At 42.6% G+C, this 20,000-nt stretch overlaps 2 protein-coding genes across 3 annotated transcripts in view; both read right to left on the bottom strand.

The window, feature by feature from the left end:
- The window catches only part of lrrc32 (leucine rich repeat containing 32), a 10,175-nt gene extending 6,274 nt beyond the window's left edge, over nucleotides 1-3,901 (bottom strand). The window contains exons 1-2 of one of the 2 annotated variants that reach the window (XM_080482989.1): nucleotides 3,747-3,901; nucleotides 1,379-1,472 (exon numbers count right to left, since the gene is read on the bottom strand). In XM_080482989.1, coding sequence (XP_080339115.1) covers nucleotides 1,379-1,472; nucleotides 3,747-3,862 — 210 coding nt within the window. In that variant the 5' untranslated portion in view covers nucleotides 3,863-3,901. The remainder of the gene's footprint in view (nucleotides 1-1,378; nucleotides 1,473-3,746) is intronic. The other variant, XM_080482990.1, reaches the window with a different exon arrangement.
- Nucleotides 3,902-12,533: 8,632 nt separating this feature from the next.
- The window catches only part of mpzl1l (myelin protein zero-like 1 like), a 22,088-nt gene continuing 14,621 nt past the window's right edge, over nucleotides 12,534-20,000 (bottom strand). The window contains exons 5-6 of the mRNA XM_080482605.1: nucleotides 18,020-18,125; nucleotides 12,534-15,221 (exon numbers count right to left, since the gene is read on the bottom strand). Coding sequence (XP_080338731.1) covers nucleotides 15,126-15,221; nucleotides 18,020-18,125 — 202 coding nt within the window. The 3' untranslated portion in view covers nucleotides 12,534-15,125. The remainder of the gene's footprint in view (nucleotides 15,222-18,019; nucleotides 18,126-20,000) is intronic.

Genomic DNA, 20,000 nt, shown 5'->3' with positions numbered 1-20,000 from the left:
CTTTAATAAGAATTTTCTCTGGTGAAATCAGATTAAAGCTTTTTATGTACTTGTCTTGTACTTTGATTGGGAGAGTCTGAACGTAGAGACTGCTCGAGGAGTAACCGAGGAGTAACCGAGGAGTAACTGAGGAGTAACTGAGGAGTAACCGAGGAGTAACCGAGGAGTAACCGAGGAGTAACTGAGGAGTAACTGAGGAGTAACCGAGGAGTAACCGAGGAATAACCGAAGAGTAACCGAGGAGTAACTGAGGAGTAACTGAGGAGTAACCGAGGAGTAACTGAGGAGTAACCCAGGAATAACCGAAGAGTAACTGAGGAGTAACTGAGGAGTAACTGAGGAGTAACTAAGGAGTAACCGAAGAGTAACCGAGGAGTAACCGAAGAGTAACTGAGGAGTAACTGAGGAGTAACCCAGGAATAACCGAAGAGTAACTGAGGAGTAACTGAGGAGTAACCCAGGAATAACCGAAGAGTAACTGAGGAGTAACTGAGGAGTAACCGAGGAGTAACCGAGGAGTAACTGAGGAGTAACTGAGGAGTAACCGAGGAGTAACCGAGGAGTAACCGAGGAGTAACTGAGGAGTAACTGAGGAGTAACCGAGGAGTAACTGAGGAGTAACCGAAGAGTAACCGAAGAGTAACTGAGGAGTAACTGAGGAGTAACTGAGGAGTAACCGAGGAGTAACCGAGGAGTAACCGAAGAGTAACCGAGGAGTAACCGAGGAGTAACTGAGGAGTAACCGAAGAGTAACCGAGGAGTAACTGAGGAGTAACCGAGGAGTAACCGAAGAGTAACTGAGGAGTAATCGAGGAGTAACCGAGGAGTAACCGAAGAGTAACTGAGGAGTAACTGAGGAGTAACTGAGGAGTAACTGAGGAGTAACCGAAGAGTAACCGAGGAGTAACTGAGTGACTGAGGAGTAACCGAGGAGTAACCGAAGAGTAACCGAAGAGTAACTGAGGAGTAACCGAGGTGTAACTGAGGAGTAACTGAGGAGTAACCGAGGTGTAACTGAGGAGTAACTGAGGAGTAACCGAAGAGTAACTGAGGAGTAACCAAGGTGTAACTGAGGAGTAACCGAAGAGTAACTGAGGAGTAACCAAGGTGTAACTGAGGAGTAACCGAAGAGTAACTGAGGAGTAACCGAGGAGTAACTGAGGAGTAACTAAGGAGTAACCGAAGAGTAACTGAGGAGTAACCAAGGAGTAACTGAGGAGTAACTGAGGAGTAACCGAAGAGTAACTGAGGAGTAACCGAGGAGTAACTGAGGAGTAACCGAGGAGTAACCGAGGAGTAACTGAGGAGTAACTGAGGAGTAACCGAGGAGTAACTGAGAGTTGGACTTGAGTTTGAGCAGCTGATAAGAGAAACTCACCACTTGGCAGGGCGGGGTGTGTTGGGGCGGCCGAGCGGACGTCGCCATGCTGCTGACTATCAACAGGAGGAGCAGCTGGACGGCGGCCATCTTCCTGCAGCGCACACACACACACACACACACACACACACACACACACACACACACACACACACACACACACACACACACACACACACACACACACACACACACACACACACACACACACACAGGGAGGCCACATCAACACAGCAGTACAGGAAACAAGCTGCTGCTGATAAAAGAGAAGGAGGAAGAGAAGAGAAGCATCGACCTCCTGACCTCTGACCTCTGACCTCTGACCTCTAACATCTGACAAACTGACTGGGTTTTTCTCACTGACATTTCCTATTTAATCTGGATTACTGGCTGCAGAAACCGGTCTGAGGAACAGTGACTCAGCACCTCTACTTCACTTTGTCTGAGTCATCCTGTAAAGATCACAGCCTCCGTGTTCCATAATCTGACATAAACAAACCAGCACAAACACAGCGTGGGAGTAATTAGAGTACTGCAGAAATACCAGAGGGGACGATAATCTGAGATACACGTGGAGTCAAACCCAGAATGATGAAAAAATAAAGTTTAACTCAAGACTCTGAGATCCACAGATTAAGACTAAAGATTAAGAGATTGGGAGGAAAATGCTCTATAATCTGGATTAGAGGAGGTCGCTGCTCCATAATCTGGATGTTAGTGGAGGAAGATGCTCTATAATCTGGATTAGAGGAGGAAGATGGTCTATAATCTGGATTAGAGGAGGAAGATGTTCAATAATCTGGATTAGAGGAGGAAGATGTTCAATAATCTGGATTAGAGGAGGAAGATGGTCTATAATTTGGATGTTTTCTGAAGATACAGGACGACGTTTCCTTTTCTTGAGAAGTCAACGATCCCATTCACCGCCTGATGATTGTTACTCAAACCGACACGTTTCCGCTTCATCTCAGAAAAATACTCAACAGCAGCACTGAGAAAGTTACAACTCCATTCCAGTTACTTCTTTTGAAAGTCGCAGTTTTACTTCATTGGTTTCTCAGAATAGAATGTAACTAGAGACTTTGAAAAGTAACTACATTACTTCAAACGGTCTCTCAGTCTTAATCTGGATTAGAGGATTAATGACACTCTATTACCAGGTTACTAAGTTACGACAAATAGTAACTAAAGTAATTAAAGTATCTTGAGAATCAGAGTACATTTTCCATCATTGCAACTTTTAATTGTGCCAAAATAAATAAAAAAAATAAAATTTAGTAGAAGAATATAAAGAAAGCAGTGACGAAGGCATGTCAAAGAGTAATCTGATGTAAAGTAAATTCCTGAGAGTATCTCAGTGTTTAAAGTATCAGAGTAGTGACTGGCGGCACGCAGGCTTTACTTCCAACTCTTTTCTAACCTTACTGGTTTGTTTAAACTGAAACGGGACGACGTCAGACCTTCGGACAAACTGAGGTCCTTCAAGAGAATCAGCAGCTCTGCAGGTCTGAGATTACTTTCATCAGGAGTAATCAGTTACTGGCAGAGTTGAGTGACTCTCCGGACGGACAGATTGTAGTTGTTTTCTGAAGCAGAGCGACGATCTCTGGTGACTCCCTCATGTTGGAGCTGAGAAACGAGCCGCTCCGGGAGAACTGCTCGTTTTTGTAAGTTTGTTCTCGACTCCACAGCAAGTCGAACAAGTTACTCGAGTAAGAGTGGACACGCGATACTGAGGTACATGAAACGTAGAAACATGAAGGCAAAACCTCTCATGACGACAAATAGGATGTAATCAGATTACTTTACCACCTGATTATAATAAGGAAAAGAAGATCTTGAAGTATTTTCCTGTAATGGGATTACATTAGTTAAGATAAACACTGATAGAATCTTCAATCACTGAACTGGAATGCAAGTGCTGCTCAGTGTGAAACTGAGTTTAGACGTTAGACTTTAGAGTTTAGAGTTTAGACGTTAGAGTTTAGACTTTAGAGTTTAGACGTTAGAGTTTAGACTTTAGAGTTTAGGCGTTAGACTTTAGAGTTTAGACGTTAGAGTTTAGGCGTTAGACTTTAGAGTTTAGAGTTTAGACTTTAGAGTTTAGAGTTTAGAGTTTAGACTTTAGAGTTTAGAGTTTAGAGTTTAGACGTTAGAGTTTAGACTTTAGAGTTTAGAGTTTAGAGTTTAGACTTTAGAGGTTTCTTCTAGTTTCGATGGTTCAGTCAGGATGAAGAGGAGAAATGTCGCCTCCTCCGGTTCAGCAGAAGCGGTAACGTCTCCCTGATCCTACTTTCCAGAAGTTGTAAGCGAGCCTTCAGCTGCAGCGTGAATCTGCCCCCTCCCCCCCCAGGCGTGACCCCGTTACCTCGCTCTCAGCTGGACTCTAACCTCTCCTCCTCCTGAACACTTCGCATGGCGGAACATCGAAGGCGGTGGCGGCTCGGACCCGGCGCTGCTCTCAGCTGACTCTTCCCTCCACATCTCAGAGCTCCATCACATCCTGTGAGAACATCCTGCACCGCCGGGCGAGCGAGCCTCTCTCTCTCCTCGCTCCCCCCATCCCTCCTCGCTCTCCCCCTCCTTCCACGCTCTCCCCCTCCCTCTCTCACCGCCTGGGAAAGGCCTTATAAGGGGGGATTGGGAAGTCCACTCCTCCTCCAGCTCCAGAAGGCCGTCCATCACAGTGTTTCTCCACAAACAGCAGCCTCCACCCAGAGACCTGAGAGACGTTCTCCTCCACCCTGAGAGAGTTCTCCTCCACCCAGAGACCTGAGAGACGTTCTCCTCCACCCAGAGACCTGAGAGATTCCTCCTCCACCCAGAGACCTGAGAGATTTCTCCTCCACCCAGAGACCTGAGAGAGTTCTCCTCCACCCAGAGACCTGAGAGATTTCTCCTCCACCCAGAGACCTGAGAGATTTCTCCTCCACCCTGAGACCTGAGAGAGTTCTCCTCCACCCAGAGACCTGAGAGATTCCTCCTCCACCCAGAGACCTGAGAGATTTCTCCTCCACCCAGAGACCTGAGAGACGTTCCCCTCCACCCAGAGACCTGAGAGATTTCTCCTCCACCCAGAGACCTGAGAGACGTTCTCCTCCAACGAGAGACTTGAGAGACGTTCTCCTCCACCCAGAGAGAACAGAACTTCAAACACTTGCGGAGGTTAAATAAAACCCGCTATGGGACACATGTGGCTTCTCTCTTCTCCAAACTGTAAACAAACATGGCCGACATGTAACGTCTCACCACAGAACATAAACTACCATCCGTCCACCGAGGAGCCTCTGAGCAAGGCCCCAGCTTCAGGACTTTAATTATTATTTAAACTACTCACAGTCCTCTGCAAAATGTTTCTGACAAACTTTTACAGGCAGAATGTTGTTGTGAGACGAGGAGTTAAACTCCAAACTTCAGTTTTTCCACTCAAATCTTCAGGATTTGAACAAAATGGGAGTAAATTGATATTTCTGATTGTCAGAATCTGTGTTCTGATTGTTTATGGACAAAGTGCAGCCGGCGTCCCCATGAGAGTCAGACGGAGTAAAAGAAAACTTCAATAAAACACAAGTTGTCTGTTTTACGTGTGGTTTCATTACAAAAACAACCAACAGCACCCACTAGTGGCTCAAGATGAAAACTACATCATTTTCACTGTTTCAAGGATTCAAGGATTTAGTTTTTACATGTTGTGAATGGAATTCTGTCCTCAAGGTCCAGAAGACCCCAAAAGTAAAGTATGAAACCGAATAAACTAGAACCACAAAATATTCACTGCCGTTTCCATGGAAACGTTTTCAGAACGCTGCAGAGGAAACATGGAACATTCCTCAAACTAAAACACAAAGACGATGCGTTTTCACTTGAAGTGTGGGAACTGTGTCCGACTCTACATATTAAAACTAGAGATTGAGCGCTTCCACCTCTAACATCCAGATTATAGAGCATCTTCCTCCTAACATCCAGATTATTGAGCACCTTCCTCCTAACATCCAGATTATTGAGCACCTTCCTCCTAACATCCAGATTATAGAGCATCTTCCTCCTAACATCCAGATTATAGAGCATCTTCCTCCTAACATCCAGATTATAGGGCATCTTCCTCCCAATGTATGCTCTATAATCTGGATGTTAGGAGGAAGATGCTCAATAATCTGGATGTTAGGAGGAAGATGCTCAATAATCTGGATGTTAGGAGGAAGATGCTCTATAATCTGGATGTTATCTGAAGTTCCATCCAAGATGGATTGTTAATCTGCGGATATCTCCTGATGTTAAAGGGTTAAAAGAAGTGAGCTCGGAGGGTTGCAGGTTCAAATCCCAGTTCCTGAAGATGACCCTTGACCCCAAACCACAATTACAGAGAAGAAACAGCTGCATTTTATTAACAGGCGCCTATAAATAAAATGCATTATAAGGATTATTACATTATGTTGAAGTGTCCTTGAGCAAGACACTGAAACCTAAACTGCTCCCAACGGATGGATCAAGTGCCTTGCATGGTAGTCGCTTACATTGGAGAGTGAATGTGTGACTGTGACTCACGATGTAAAGCACCATTGGAGAGTGAATGTGTGAATGTGACTCACGATGTAAAGCACCATTGGAGAGTGAATGTGTGACTGTGACTCACGATGTGAAGCACTATGGACCGTTCAAGAGAAAGATAAATGAAACCCATTGACCATTTCTTATCATTACTATTATCATTTACTTCTTTCATAAAAACTGGTTGATTATGAGCTAAAATAATAAAAACACACATGTACACGTATGTTTACACACAATCTACTTTCCTTTGTTCTATTGAATATTTTCTTAATCAATAAAAATGACAGTGAATTGTAAAATGTCGTGACTTTAACCTGACATACAATAATATTAAAGTTGTGTCTTACCTGCTCGGCTGTGAGCTCCTGGTTTCAGGTTCAGTTTCATATTCAAGATCCTTTTATCCATCTCTCTCTGTCTGTCACACACACACACACACACACACACACACACACACACACACACACACACACACACACACACACACACACACACACACACACACACACACACACACACACACACACACACACACACACACACACTGATGCTCTCCTCGGGGGATTATCCTCCCGTAGGTGGAAATCCCGGTCGTTTCCTTTCAGTTCAGCATCATTTTCAGTTCTTTCTCTTTTCATTGCGACTCTTTAATGATTGTTAGATTCGTTCCCTCCTGTAACGATGCAGATGTTTGTCTTTTCCAGCGCACTATAACCAATAATTGACAGAAAAGAAAAAAAAGCAGTTTACGTGGACGTCGGGCTTGCACCGCCCCCTGCTGGTCACAGTCCGTCACTGCCTGAAACAAAGGCTGAAGAACAGAGAGCAGAATCTGATGTTTTCTTTTTTTTTGTAATTTAATGTTTTTATTGAATGTTTTGCTTGGTACATGACAATCATTCAGTGCTTTTCAACATTAATAATCAGGTCTTTTATACATCAACATAAGTATCAATAATATTAAATTACAATGTATTTATTTTATTAATATATTTCTTACGTCTTTGTAAAGTTTTTCTGTAATTTTCTTTAATTTCTTTTATCTCTTTGTAAAGCACTGTGAATTGCCCTGTGTTTGAATGGTGTTCTTTGAATAAATTTGCATTGCCTGGCCTGGCCTTGCCTTGCCTTGCCTTGCCTTGCCTTGCCTTGCCTTGCCTTGCCTTGCCTTACAAGGTGTGAAAGTTCTGAGGAAAAACAAGTAAACCAAACAAAAGACAAAAAACTAATTAGAGAAGTGAAGTAAATTAAATAAAATACCAAAGGGAAGAAGATCAACTGTCATCCTGCTGGCTGGAAGTAATAGTAATGTAAAAGTAATAGTAATCTAAGAGCAGAAAGGTTCCCAGACTGGTGCTGTGGTACCATCTCTGTAGGTTAACTTATAAAGCAAACAATCATAAGAAGCAGTCTTTCTCATCATGTTTAAACATTCTTTAAACTGTGGGGCTTTGGGGCTTCCCGGGTGTTTAAGAATAACTGGAGTTGCCACTGAGACCCCAGCCATGACAAGAGAACATTTTCCTTTTGCTATGTCAGCGATCTGTCCTGTATCGCCCAGGAAACACAGTCTTGGACAGAGTGGCCCGGTTCTCTGGAACCAATCCCTGAGAATACGTACAACAATCATCCTGAGGTCTGAACTACCAAGCTGGACTTTCTCTTCTCTAGATAACTTCAGGATGAACTCTGGTTTTCTGTACTACGACGCTCGCTCCCTTCTCACCAGGATAAATCACCATGGTAACTGAAGCTGCTCCGGAGCAGGTTATGTTCTGGATAAGAGGTCAGAGCTCCGCCTCCTGACCAATCAGATCTCTTAGAAAATGCCCCGCCCATTCTTAAATGATGGTGATTGGTGGGTTCAGCTCTGAGCAGCAGCAGAGAGGAGAGGAGAAATTAATCTAGAACAATCTTATTGGCGGCTCTTGAAGTTTTCCACATTGTGAAATAATTTGCATCCATTCCTCGTCTCATCACGCCGACCGGAAGTCCTTTTCCCATCCAACTTTAAAGCTTTTGGATCAGTACTCTGCTGAGCTCATTCTTCTGTAGAATATTAACCACAATATGGTGGTCTTTATTTTGTCAGCCGAGTGACATCACAGTTCTTCTCTGGAGACATTTCCACTTCCTGTTCCATGGCTGCGCCAACTCTGCCAGTAGACTGGTGTTTACTTTGAGTATTTTGTGTATCTTCATTCCTGAGAATGCAACACGATAGGTTCAGATATTAGACCCGAGTTTTGAGAAAGGAGCTCTATGGATGTGAAAGGGAGGGATTAAGATTGTTCTATACTGTCCAGGCCAGATTATATTGTCCAGATTATATTGTCCAGTTCAGATGATCCAGTCCAGATTAAATTGTCCAGCCCAGATTATACTATCCAGCCCAGATTATATTGTCCAAGCCAGTGTAGGGAAAAGTTTTGTCTCATCTCTAAGGAGCTGTAGTACAATGTTGGGTCAGGTAAACCCGTCCTTGTCCCTGGGTGAACAGAACCCGGTCAGATGAATCCTTTTCCCTTTCCAGAGAAACTCAAGGAGTGTGTCATATTGATTAAAGACTGAAGGGGGCGCTGTAACTGGCAGCATCAGAAGAGGATAGTTAAACTGTGGTGAAGCACCATTTTAATTACATCCCCTTTTCCCCACGACGCTAAACCCATTTTATTCCACTTTACCAAATAACTTTTTATCTTTTGTAAAATTGGGTCAAAGTTTAAATGAAGCATTTCTTCCACCTCCCAGCATATTTTAATTCCTTGATATTTAATTCCCCTTGGTATCCACCGGAAACCACACGTTGTCGTTCTATGTGTACTACTAGCCCCAGATAAAGGACATTAGAGTTGTACTGTACCCATCAGGTGAGGTGTTGACTAGTAGGGTTAGGGTTAGTAGAACTAGTATATCGTCTGCGTAAAGCAGCAGTTTGTGTTGTTTGCCATTCCCTCTATACCCCTTATAAATCTGTTTTATTAAATACTTAGTATTTGCACCAAAAAAAGTGGAAAATAAGAAGAAATGTGTGCATTTAATTGACAAAAATATGGAAAAGCCTAAAGAATTCCCAGGAACTGAATTACCAGCCCGTTTCACAGCACTGAAAAGTTCTAGTATTTCTTTCTGTCTCAGGAGTACATCAGTACATGGCAGTTTCAAAAAGGTTGGGACGATCTGTAATCTGTAAACAACAAGAAGCTAGGATTGTAAAGCCAAGGACAATGGGTCTTAAGAGTAGTTTTAAAAATGGACACTGATTCCAGGTCATAGTTTGTTCCTGAACTTTGGTCCGGCGACAGAAAAAGCTCCGTCGGCTCCGAGCTCCAGTTTGGACTTTGGTTCCTCCAGAAGCAGCTGATCAGCCGGGAAACATTTCTACAATAGTAGAGGTCCATATTTTATTCTTTCAACAAGAGGACAACAGCAGGATGTGGTAGGGGGTGTTATAGTGGAGGAGTGGTAAGAAATCTCACCTCACAGGAAGAAGAACCCGGTTTGATTCCAGGTTCCAGATGGTTCCACCTCTGCTTCACATCCAACCAACAACCTGGAAGTCGTTTCTACTGGAGCGCAGAACTCTGATCAAGGACTTAAGATGGAGACTGGACTGGATTTACAGCCTTTATGTGTTTGATGCAACGAGACGGACATGGTGCTGGACGGCGAGTCGTCGTCTGAACGTCACACAATCCGGATTTCAGACCGTTTCTGGGTTTTAACTAAACAGTAGTACAAATCCAAATATTGTTGCTTACATTTTATTCCCGTCCTGACTTTCCGTGTGTTTGCTTTGAAAGAATGTAAAAGTATTTTGTGGCTGATGTGACTGGGTGAGAAGAAATAACAACCAGAGAAAACAAAGGTAATTGGCCAGGAATAGGTTTTATATAAAATTTGAACAGTGGATACAGAAGCGATATGTGTATAAAAAAATACATACAATAAAAGGAAAATAAAAGAATCTTATCTTTTTCTGTGTCGAGCAGATGTTCAAGTTAGCTGATGAAATGTAAAAGGCACTAAATGTACAACATTCCAGTTTTAAAGACGTTAAACGGAGGCCATTCAGAGATGAACAAAAAACAAAAATCACAGGGCTTCTGTTGTCTTCGATATGCAAGACGTAGTGCAGCTTTTACAACAAAACAATTCTCAAACAACACACAACTATTTACCACCGAGTACGCACTTCTCATTAAGACCAAGCGAACAGTGCAAACCTGCGATCGCTCGAAATGCCGCGCTCACTCTAATCTCTCATAATTTATAGTTTACATCACAATTTCTACAACAGCACGAAACACTGCGACGAGTCACGACGACGGGGCGAAGCCACTGGCGGGTCGGTTTGGTCGATGATGGAATCAGAAAACATTGTGAATGGACCCATCGGTAGCGGCGGCGCTCAGGGGAGCCGGGGGGGTCGTGGGTTTTGCTCACGGTGATTGTTTTTTGGACGCACGCGGGGAGAACATGCACACACAGAGAGGGCCCCCGGGCAGGTTTTGAACCCACGACCTCCTCGCGGTGAGGCGAGAGCGGTAACCACTGCTCCACCCGGGGAGACGCTTTGGGAGACGACGCAGCGTCTGCAGGACGAGCTGCAGCTTCAAGACGACAGCAAAGATTCTCTTCAGCCGGAGTAACAGAACCCTGACTTCACTGCATCCAGAGACAAAGAACAAGACTGGCGTCCTCGGCAGGACAAAGATGGAACTGTCCTCTCGGGCTAGTAAGACAGGAAGTATATTTCTCTCTGTTTAAAATGTTTGAGCGCCACGTTCTGCTATTCGACTACATTTGAAATCAATAAATCAGCTGCTCTACAGCAAAAGTGGTTTAACTTCTGTAGATCACGTGTCAGGAGGCCACGGTGTGAAACACAAAGCAGAAAACTAACGAAGCTACGTGTTCAGAAGACGTGTCAGCAGAAGACGTGTCAGCAGAAGACGTGTCAGCAGAAGACGTGTCAGCAGAAGACGTGTCAGCAGAAGACGTGTCAGCAGAAGACGTGTCAGCAGAGATCCCGACAGTCTGCGTCCTCAACACGTTGCTTCACACGTCAGTAAATATTGAAGAAAACATCTTCTGACTAATGGATTTAATTTGTACGCAGCTTTTCTGGAGATAACTGGAGCAGAATCTTCCACTCGTGTTCTGCTCTACATCTGATGAATGAGTCGCAGTGAAGTTAGCATTAGCGATCAAGCTACTAAAATCTTTACTTCCTGTTTACAAAGGAACAAAGGTCAAGTGGCTCCACCGTTCCGTCGCAGATGTTCTGCAGATGTGGGGAGGAGGAAGTGCAGCTGGAGGAAAGCACAGACTAAAGTGTACCGCGGGAGATACAAAGTTCTGTGTTTCACTCCCAAACTCAACAACGAGTTAGCTTTAACGTTTAGCATCAAGAAGTTAGCATCAGAGGCAATCTGGAGACGTTAGCATCACAGCTAGCAGCGGCGTTCTCAGCCTGTTAGCGTTCAGGACTAAAAACAGAACTCACTTCATTTCTGGTCGTTTTATCATTTATCGGTTAGCAGTGATGAAGAAGGTCCTGGTTCTGCTCCACATATCTGCAGAAAAGCTGCGAACCCTCAAATCAGAGCCTCCACGGCTCGTCTATTAACTGGAAACTAAAACAAAGACGTAGGAGTTTAATAGTTTGTAATACACATTACTGTCGTCTTCCAGAGATCTAGAACTTTCCTAACGCAGCTAGCAATAAATAAATATCTTTAAATTTAAATAATCTGCTTTTAAGCCTGTAAAATGTTTTATGGATTCGAAGCAGGAAACTACAAACACGTCGATCATCTCTAATTCATTTTGGACACTTTTTTTTTTTTTTTTTTAAAGAAAACCTGCAAATATTTAGAAAAAATACTTGAATCTGTATATCCGCTAATAAAATAACAAAAGCTTAAATATTGTTCAGAAATGCTGAATACAGGCACAATATATATTTTTAAGCCCAAAATGTTTCCAGTTCCATCTGGATGATTGTCATAGACCAGACGCCCCCCCCCCCCCCCCCCCCACCCCACCCCCCCACCCCACCTCCACCCGTGTGCAGGAGCTGTGGCGTCTCTCCTGCAGTGTCATTTAACATAATCGTACAAAAAAACAGCAAAACTTCTCAACATTTACTGCAACTTAAAGTCTACACACCGTTTCCTTCCAGGTGACCTGAACCAGGCTTGACGACGCTCCCTGAGACGATCCCACACAGTGAGGCACATTTAGCGACTCGCTTCATCGATGCTGCCGGCAGCAGCAACACCGTGTTTCCTGTTCATCCTCCATCTTTATGTGACATATTGATGAGGATGAACATATATTGTCTGCTGTGGTGGGACGATACATGTGGAATATTTATTACTTGCCTCTCTGGTTTAAAGGTGCAGTTTGTAATGTTTCAGTAATGCCACTTCAGTCCACTGGGGGGGCAGTCGTGAGTCACCGTAATACTCTAATACTGTGAAGTATGTTTCTATTTCGACAGATTAGATTCCTCGGACTGGATGGAGCGAGCTGGTTAACATGTCACCTCGAGACACCGCGACTTTATCTAATTAGCTATTTTTTTTATTATTATTTTACTGTTACATGATTATTTTAAGTTTTAAAAACCAACAGTACTGAAAGGCCCAGAAGAACAGCCTCGGGTCAGAACCCCTGGTTTGGTTTTGAATCCAACAGGCTTTGAAGCATTAGAGAAACTGAGAATATTTCCTGGAGTGTCTTATTCTGTTCATTTGGATCAGTTTGTAACTGGACAGAAGCTGAGATTCCCCGGGTCTGGTTTCTTAATCTGGTAACACCTCAGCCCCCCCGCAGTCTCACACTAAAGAGAAGAACTACATTCCTCCAGGACTTTAATGAGCTCAGAAACGTGGGGCTGGTTTGCAGACTGAGGGAATCCTTGCGTGGAGCCGAGCCGTCGCGCCGACGCTGCGTACGAAAGAATGAAGACTGAGACACGAGGCACGCCGCCTTCCCTCCAGACCGCGACGGCGAACGCGACGGCGCTGGAATGACTTACAGTAAACAGCACTATATCTTACAGGGAGCGGGACGCACGCCATATATACAAACACTGGTCAGCATGTTACTGCATTCGCCAGGAGGCTGAAGGCTTTTCCACTGGACGCCACATTCTGCGAGATCGCCAACTGCTCAACGTAACAAGTTTGGCTTTTTGAAGGCTTCACAATAAAACTGAACAAAACAAAACCATTTTGGAATGCATTTAAAGCTTCGGAAAGCATCTGGAAAACAAAACGTTTGATATTTGGCCCATTAAGTTTGGAAAAGAAAATCGTTACACAACATATACAGTAAGAGAAAAGAGGACGGATATCATCATCATCATCATGACTCATGTTAGTAAATTGCATGCAAACAGTGTATTTAGAGTTTTGCTTCAACATCTCCCGGGTTTCTTTAAAGGTACACTATGTAGACCTCCAGTCATAGCACTTCAGTGCTCCGGGGGGCAGCAGTGAGTCAGCGTTTCTCTGTGATTCAGCATTTTGATGGCAATTGTGAATAAAAACTTCAGTTCTCCTCATATTTTCATGGTCTGGGAAGCAGTGACTCAATACACCATCTAGTGGTAAAACGTGGTATTAGAGAGACGCTATGGCTAGCAGCTTAGCATTTCGATCCAGATTTTTAGACATATTTGAATGTTTTTAGACTGAAGCTATTACATAATGTACATTTAAAGAACATTCTCACCTCAGTTGAACATTTTGTTCAAGAATCATGCAAATATTGGAAATTAACCAAAGCTAACATGAAATAAACAGCTTTTTTTTTTAAAATACATTTTTGGGACAACAATATCACTCCGAGAAAAAGGCAGAGTAGATTCAACCTGATTGGCTGCAATGCTGGAGTGTTCCCAAATGTTTTCCATCAATCTGAGGCACAACAAGCAGGATTAGTTAGAAAGAGAAGAAAAGGTGTCAGACTGAGATGAAAACGTGACGGGAGAGTCTTCAGGAAGGTACCACAACAACATGCCAGAACTTCACAGTAACACCACGTCATCTTCTGCGTGAAACTAGCCGGGGAGTACCGATGGCTGATATCTGGTAGGCGTTAATACGACTGCATGCAACGTTGCGGAAGGCGCTGTGAATCTAACGCTTTGGAACACGATCACCATGGAGACGAGCGGCGGAGGCGGCAGACTGTTGCACCGAGCCAAACGTGTACAGGTACGTGTACAGGTACGTGTACAGGTACGTGTACGTGTACAGGTACAAGTACATGTACAGGTAGAAGCAGCCCAGTGAGCGGGCGGTGGGTGTGGCCACAGACGTTTGGAGCACCGTTTAATCCTGAAAGTCCCGGCGGGAAACAGCTGATTCGACAACGAGCTTCAGTCTCAAAGTTTTTTCTCCCGTCAGAAGTTATCGTTTCAGTTTGGAAAAAAGGTGCACAACATTTTCTGTAAACAGCTTTGATGACTCAGACCTAATCCCGGATTAAAAAGGATGTTTTCTGTCACGTGAGCAACTGACTGGAGGAATCACTGTGACCCGGAGCTCAGGACACTTTCTATTAACTTCATCACGGCAGAGCCGAGGACAATCTTAAATGTCCGTCTCCTTTCAGTGGGAGATAATCCCCATCTTCACCACTAGAGGGCACATAATGAAGAAAGGCTCATCTGTTTGGCTTCATCCAACTTAAAGTGGAATGTTTCCTAGAGCCTGAGTGCAGCCGTCTATCTATGGCCAAAGAGCAAAAACTTAACGCTGAATTCTCTCTATTCTTCTTTTATTGGACGTGGAGTGTGAAACCACAGATTTGTGGTGCAACAGCCTGCAGGACCTCCTTTTATTTTTAGGTGCACGAAGCTCTGGGGATTTGAACGAAGATAAAAAAAAAAAGGTTTGGAATGATAGTTTCAAAGTGTTTTTGTAACGCTGATCCCTTTGTTAGAGGCTGATATGATGGAGTGTGTGTTAGGAGTATTCTGTCTTCACAACAACACATGGAGACGTAGTTTCATCATGTGACGGCGCCATGCGTTCAGAGAACAAAATGAAGAGAGAGATAAACTACACCGACTTTGTCCCTGTTGGTTTGTTTCCACCTTTCCCAAGAGCAGCTGATAAAGAGGTCTGATACTTTACTGTGGGTTTTCTTTTTGTTGTTGTTTTCTTTTTGGTCCTCTTCAGTTTTTACGAATGTCAGCGTAGACCACCGGCTCCATCTTGTGGAAGGAGTTTTTGCTGCCTGAGTGATCCAGCTGGGCGTATATCACCGGGCCCTGGAGCAACAACAACCAGGAGAACACAGGAAGAAACGGTGGGTGAAGGAGGGACACTATGCAGGAATCACAGGAAAACGTAGGAGAGGCTTCGAGGTAGAGGAGGGCGAGTATCCAAGTACAGTATAACCTCTGATGTAGGGACGCCCTAAAATCCAAGGGCAAGTGTCCCCTGAAGAACGACGTCCAAATATGTTACGGTGATTTAAAAGCACATAACTGAACCAATACAAGATGTATACAATATATACATGTATATAAGATGTATACAATACATACATGTGTATAAGATGTATACAATATATACATGTATATAAGATGTATACAAGATGATTATTAAATCAGATTTAATGTACTTCAGGGACCACATACAGTCAGTTTCCTCCTGAGTGAACCAGACTGGTAAAATATTACTATAATAACCTTTAAATATCCACTTCAAAGTTTTTATTTGTTGTGGTCACAGTGTGTGTAATGGAATCGTTTATGGTTTTATAAGATCAAACAGTTCGTACTGAAAATGATTACAATCTCAACATAAAGTCAATTTTAATGAAACATTCTGGTGAAAATACAATGAAATGTAAACTAAACTAGTATAAATCCTCTATAAGCTCCTTGCTTGGTGGGACCAGACTGGACCTCTTGGTGGGACCAGACTGGACCTCTTGGTGGGACCAGACTGGACCTCTTTGGTCCTCGGGCCTTAAGTTCTCTGCTGTTCAGGGAAAGTCAAACTACCAGAGGAGCTCCACAGAGCAGCTTCCTGCTGCAGGGAGGCACCGAATATTCACATCTCCAAACTACCCTCCGGACACCACAGCGTCTGAATGGTGCAGTAATAATACATATTCTGGTCGTTTCAGTGTCGCTCAGCTTGAGATTTACCAGGAGAACCTGTCTGTTGTCCTCGTCAGCAGGTTGTCCTCATTCAGGTGAGTTAACAGGTAAATATGTGTCAGTGCACAGGGACGTGTCCAGTACAGGGGGTCACTCTGACCTGGTCCTCGCCTCACAGGTTCTACTGTATCTGGTCAGTTGGTCTCATGTTGGACTGAATTAGTGATGGAACCAAAACATTCACACACAAACACACAAACACAAGCTTTTTGTTCAAATTGGTCTCAAACATGCAAAATAATAACATTTTGAGTTTTCATATATATTCATTCTTCATTTGGACTTCAGGTTTACTGATTTATTTTTTTTACTACATTGTCATCAGGCTCCATTTTCACGACAACGTTTCAAGTGAAAGCGTATAATTTTCACGTTTTCCTTTTCAGAAAAATGTTTTATAAAGAAATGTTCTGAAAACGACATCTGTTTCCATGGAAACGGCAGAAACGCTGAACAAAATGTAGTCAGCATGTTGGGCCACTAGTTGGTGCTGTTGTTTGTGTTTGTAATGAAGCCACACACACACACACACAGCAGAGAACAATGAGCTCTAAACAGGAACACTGGGAGAACACAGACATTCTAGTGGACAGAACACCAAGTTAGATAGTTATTATGGTGACTGTCAAAATAAAACTACCAAGTTGGATTGTTATTATGGTGACTGTCAAAATAAAACTACCAAGTTGGATTGTTATTACAGTGACTGTCAAAATAAAACTACCAAGTTGGATTGTTATTACAGTGACTGTCAAAATAAAACTACCAAGTTCGATTATTATTACAGTGACTGTCAAAATAAAACTACCAAGTTGGATTGTTATTATGGTGACTGTCAAAATAAAACTACCAAGTTGGATTGTTATTACAGCGACTGTCAAAATAAATCTACCAAATTGGATTGTTATTACGGTGACTGTCAAAATAAAACTACCAGGTTGGACTGTTATTATGGTGACTGCCAAAATAAAACTACCAAGTTGGATTGTTATCACGGTGACTGTCAAAATAAAACTACCAGGTTGGACTGTTATTATGGTGACTGTCAAAATAAAACTACCAAGTTGGATTGTTATTACAGTGACTGTCAAAATAAAACTACCAAGTTGGATTGTTATTACAGTGACTGTCAAAATAAAACTACCAAGTTGGATTGTTATTATGGTGACTGTCAAAATAAAACTACCAAGTTGGATTGTTATTACAGTGACTGTCAAAATAAATCTACCAAATTGGATTGTTATTACAGTGACTGTCAAAATAAAACTACCAAGTTGGATTGTTATTATGGTGACTGTCAAAATAAAACTACCAGGTTGGATTGTTATTATGGTGACTGTCAAAATAAAACTACCAGGTTGGACTGTTATTATGGTGACTGTCAAAATAAAACTACCAAGTTGGATTGTTATCACGGTGACTGTCAAACTAAAACTACCAGGTTGGACTGTTATTATGGTGACTGTCAAAATAAAACTACCAGGTTGGACTGTTATTATGGTGACTGTCAAAATAAAACTACCAGGTTGGATTGTTATTATGGTGACTGTCAAAATAAAACTATCAAGCCCAGGAGAATGAGAACAGAGAGCCATGACACCATGGAGGAAACATAAGTCTGCTCGTCTCTTCTCTCTGTTGTTTCTCCAGAGTCGGAGCGTTTCCAGAAAGTCACACAGGGTTTCTGAAAAGTTCCACTTTTGGGAGCCGATTTTTAGCGACTCCACAACGTTGTCGCGTAAACAAACACCCAAATCATTACGGAAGTTTCCTGTTCTCACTTGAACTCGTGGTTGTGTGAACCAGCTATCTGGCACTGAAGTGCCGCTGCAGTTGGAGTGTTTGCTGCCCTCTCCGCCCCCGGCGGGTGGGGGTCTCTGTGGTGCCCCTGCTCCTACCTGTAGTGGGCCCGAGGGGCTGGTACACTTGGAGCCCTCCCGGCTGGACTCCGCCTTCTTTCGCGGCTGCGGAGCTCGCGAGCTCTCGCTTTCCAAGGACGTGCATCTGATTTAAGGTTAGGGTTTGCCGAGGTGTGGAGCGACCGTTTGGTGCACAGTCAAAGTGAGACGGACACAGATGGGACAGAAATAAAAACAATGAGAGATGACACATGGAACGAAGGCAGGCTGGAGATGCACTGATCACATTCTGATGTGACTGATGGCTCAAGGTATTGTGTTTTCAGAGAAAATAGACATTCAATTTGTCTTGCACACAAAACTCCGACTATAGAAATGGCAAAGTAAATCAAAGTTAACTTTTACTGTCTTAAAGTGTAGTTTTTTTTTGACCTAAGATAAGTTTAATCAACATTTCATGTTATTGCATTGATTCTCTGTGTACTGGATTATTGATGAATTGACAATAAATGACTTTCTTAACATCCGTTTGAATTAAAACAAGGCTTTTGTGCAGAAACGAGGCCAATAGAAAACCTGTTTCCTCTTTAATACGGAATTTTCTGATTGAAAAACACAAATTGACACAAATTCTCTCCTGAGAGATTTTTTTTTTGAGGTGAGGAGTTTCAGTTGTTATTCGCCATATAAGAAATTAAAGTTTTTTAAGTTTTTGGAAGGTTGAAATAGAAAATCAAACAATATGACAGTACTAACTTTGACTTGTGATGGAATAAATATGGGAATCAAGTATTTAAATAAGTATTAAACCATGGCCTGTGTAGGACCGGAGCTTTATTATCAGGATCAGGTTTGAGATGTGAGAGAAGCAAACAGCGAGGCTGTAAAAGAAGAAGTACATCCAAGTACTAAAAGAAAAGTAGATAAAAGGTGTGTTTGGTTAAACACAGATGGAGAAGATCTTATCAGGTAAATGTCATTTATAGATAAACTGGATTTTTGTCATGTACATGTGAGAATGTGCAGATTGTTACGCACTGATATCACTTTTTTAAAGGACGAGTTCTAACCTGTAGCTACTTGCCGATATTGAGTAACGACAAGAGGACCTATTAAATGCCATAAAGCCTAATTTATACTTCATTCACAAATAATACATGAAGCTAAATCTGGTACAAATCATATTTTCTTTAAGAATATTGTGTTTTGCACATAATACCTGACAAACCATCTAAACAGATACTGGTATTATATAATATTACCATTTGTTATATAATGAAGTAAATCCAGATGATCTTAGATTTTAGGGGGACAGGAAGAGGGAAAACAGCTGAAACGTGATTGGTTCTTCTGAACTAAAGGTTTGACATGTTTGACATGAAACAGGCCATCCTGGAAATTAGAAGCACGTGTCTGGAAAACAATATGCAAAGGTTTTCAGTTTCTAAATGAGTTTTGTACAAATAGAAACCAGACTGAGAATAATAAACAATAAATAAACACATCGGCCCTTTAATTGGGGTTTTAAATGAAGATCATCATCAGAAACTCGTCTCATTAACTCAATAAACACAATGACTTTTTCTTTGTCACTCAAATTAGGAAATTCAAGAATTCAGATGTTTATCTGGTTTAATCAGGAGTCATCAGTGCATCTCCAGTAACACACTGTGTGTGTGTGTGTGTGTGTGTGTGTGTGTGTGTGTGTGTGTGTGTGTGTGTGTGTGTGTGTGTGTGTGTGTGTGTGTGTGTGTGTGTGTGTGTGTGTGTGTGTGTGTGTGTGTGTGTGTGTGTGTGTGTGTGTGTGTGTGTGTGTGTGTGTGTGTGTGTGTGTGTGTGTGTGTGTGTGTGAACAGTGAGTCAAACAAAAGCTTCAAAACATTTTCCTCCACGTTTCTTTAAATAAAACCGGAGAATCAGTGATGGAGGTGGATGAAGAAGAAGAAACGTGTTTAGTTTTGACCGTTAGTGACAAACGTGAGTGTTAACATGCAACTCAGTAATCTGATTACAAGAAGAA

The sequence above is a fragment of the Lipophrys pholis genome (genome assembly GCF_963383615.2).
Source record: "Lipophrys pholis genome assembly, chromosome: 16".
Taxonomy (NCBI): Eukaryota; Metazoa; Chordata; class Actinopteri; order Blenniiformes; family Blenniidae; genus Lipophrys; species Lipophrys pholis.
The sequence above is the reverse complement of the archived record's forward strand: the minus strand, read 5'-3'. Positions and strand labels throughout refer to the sequence as shown.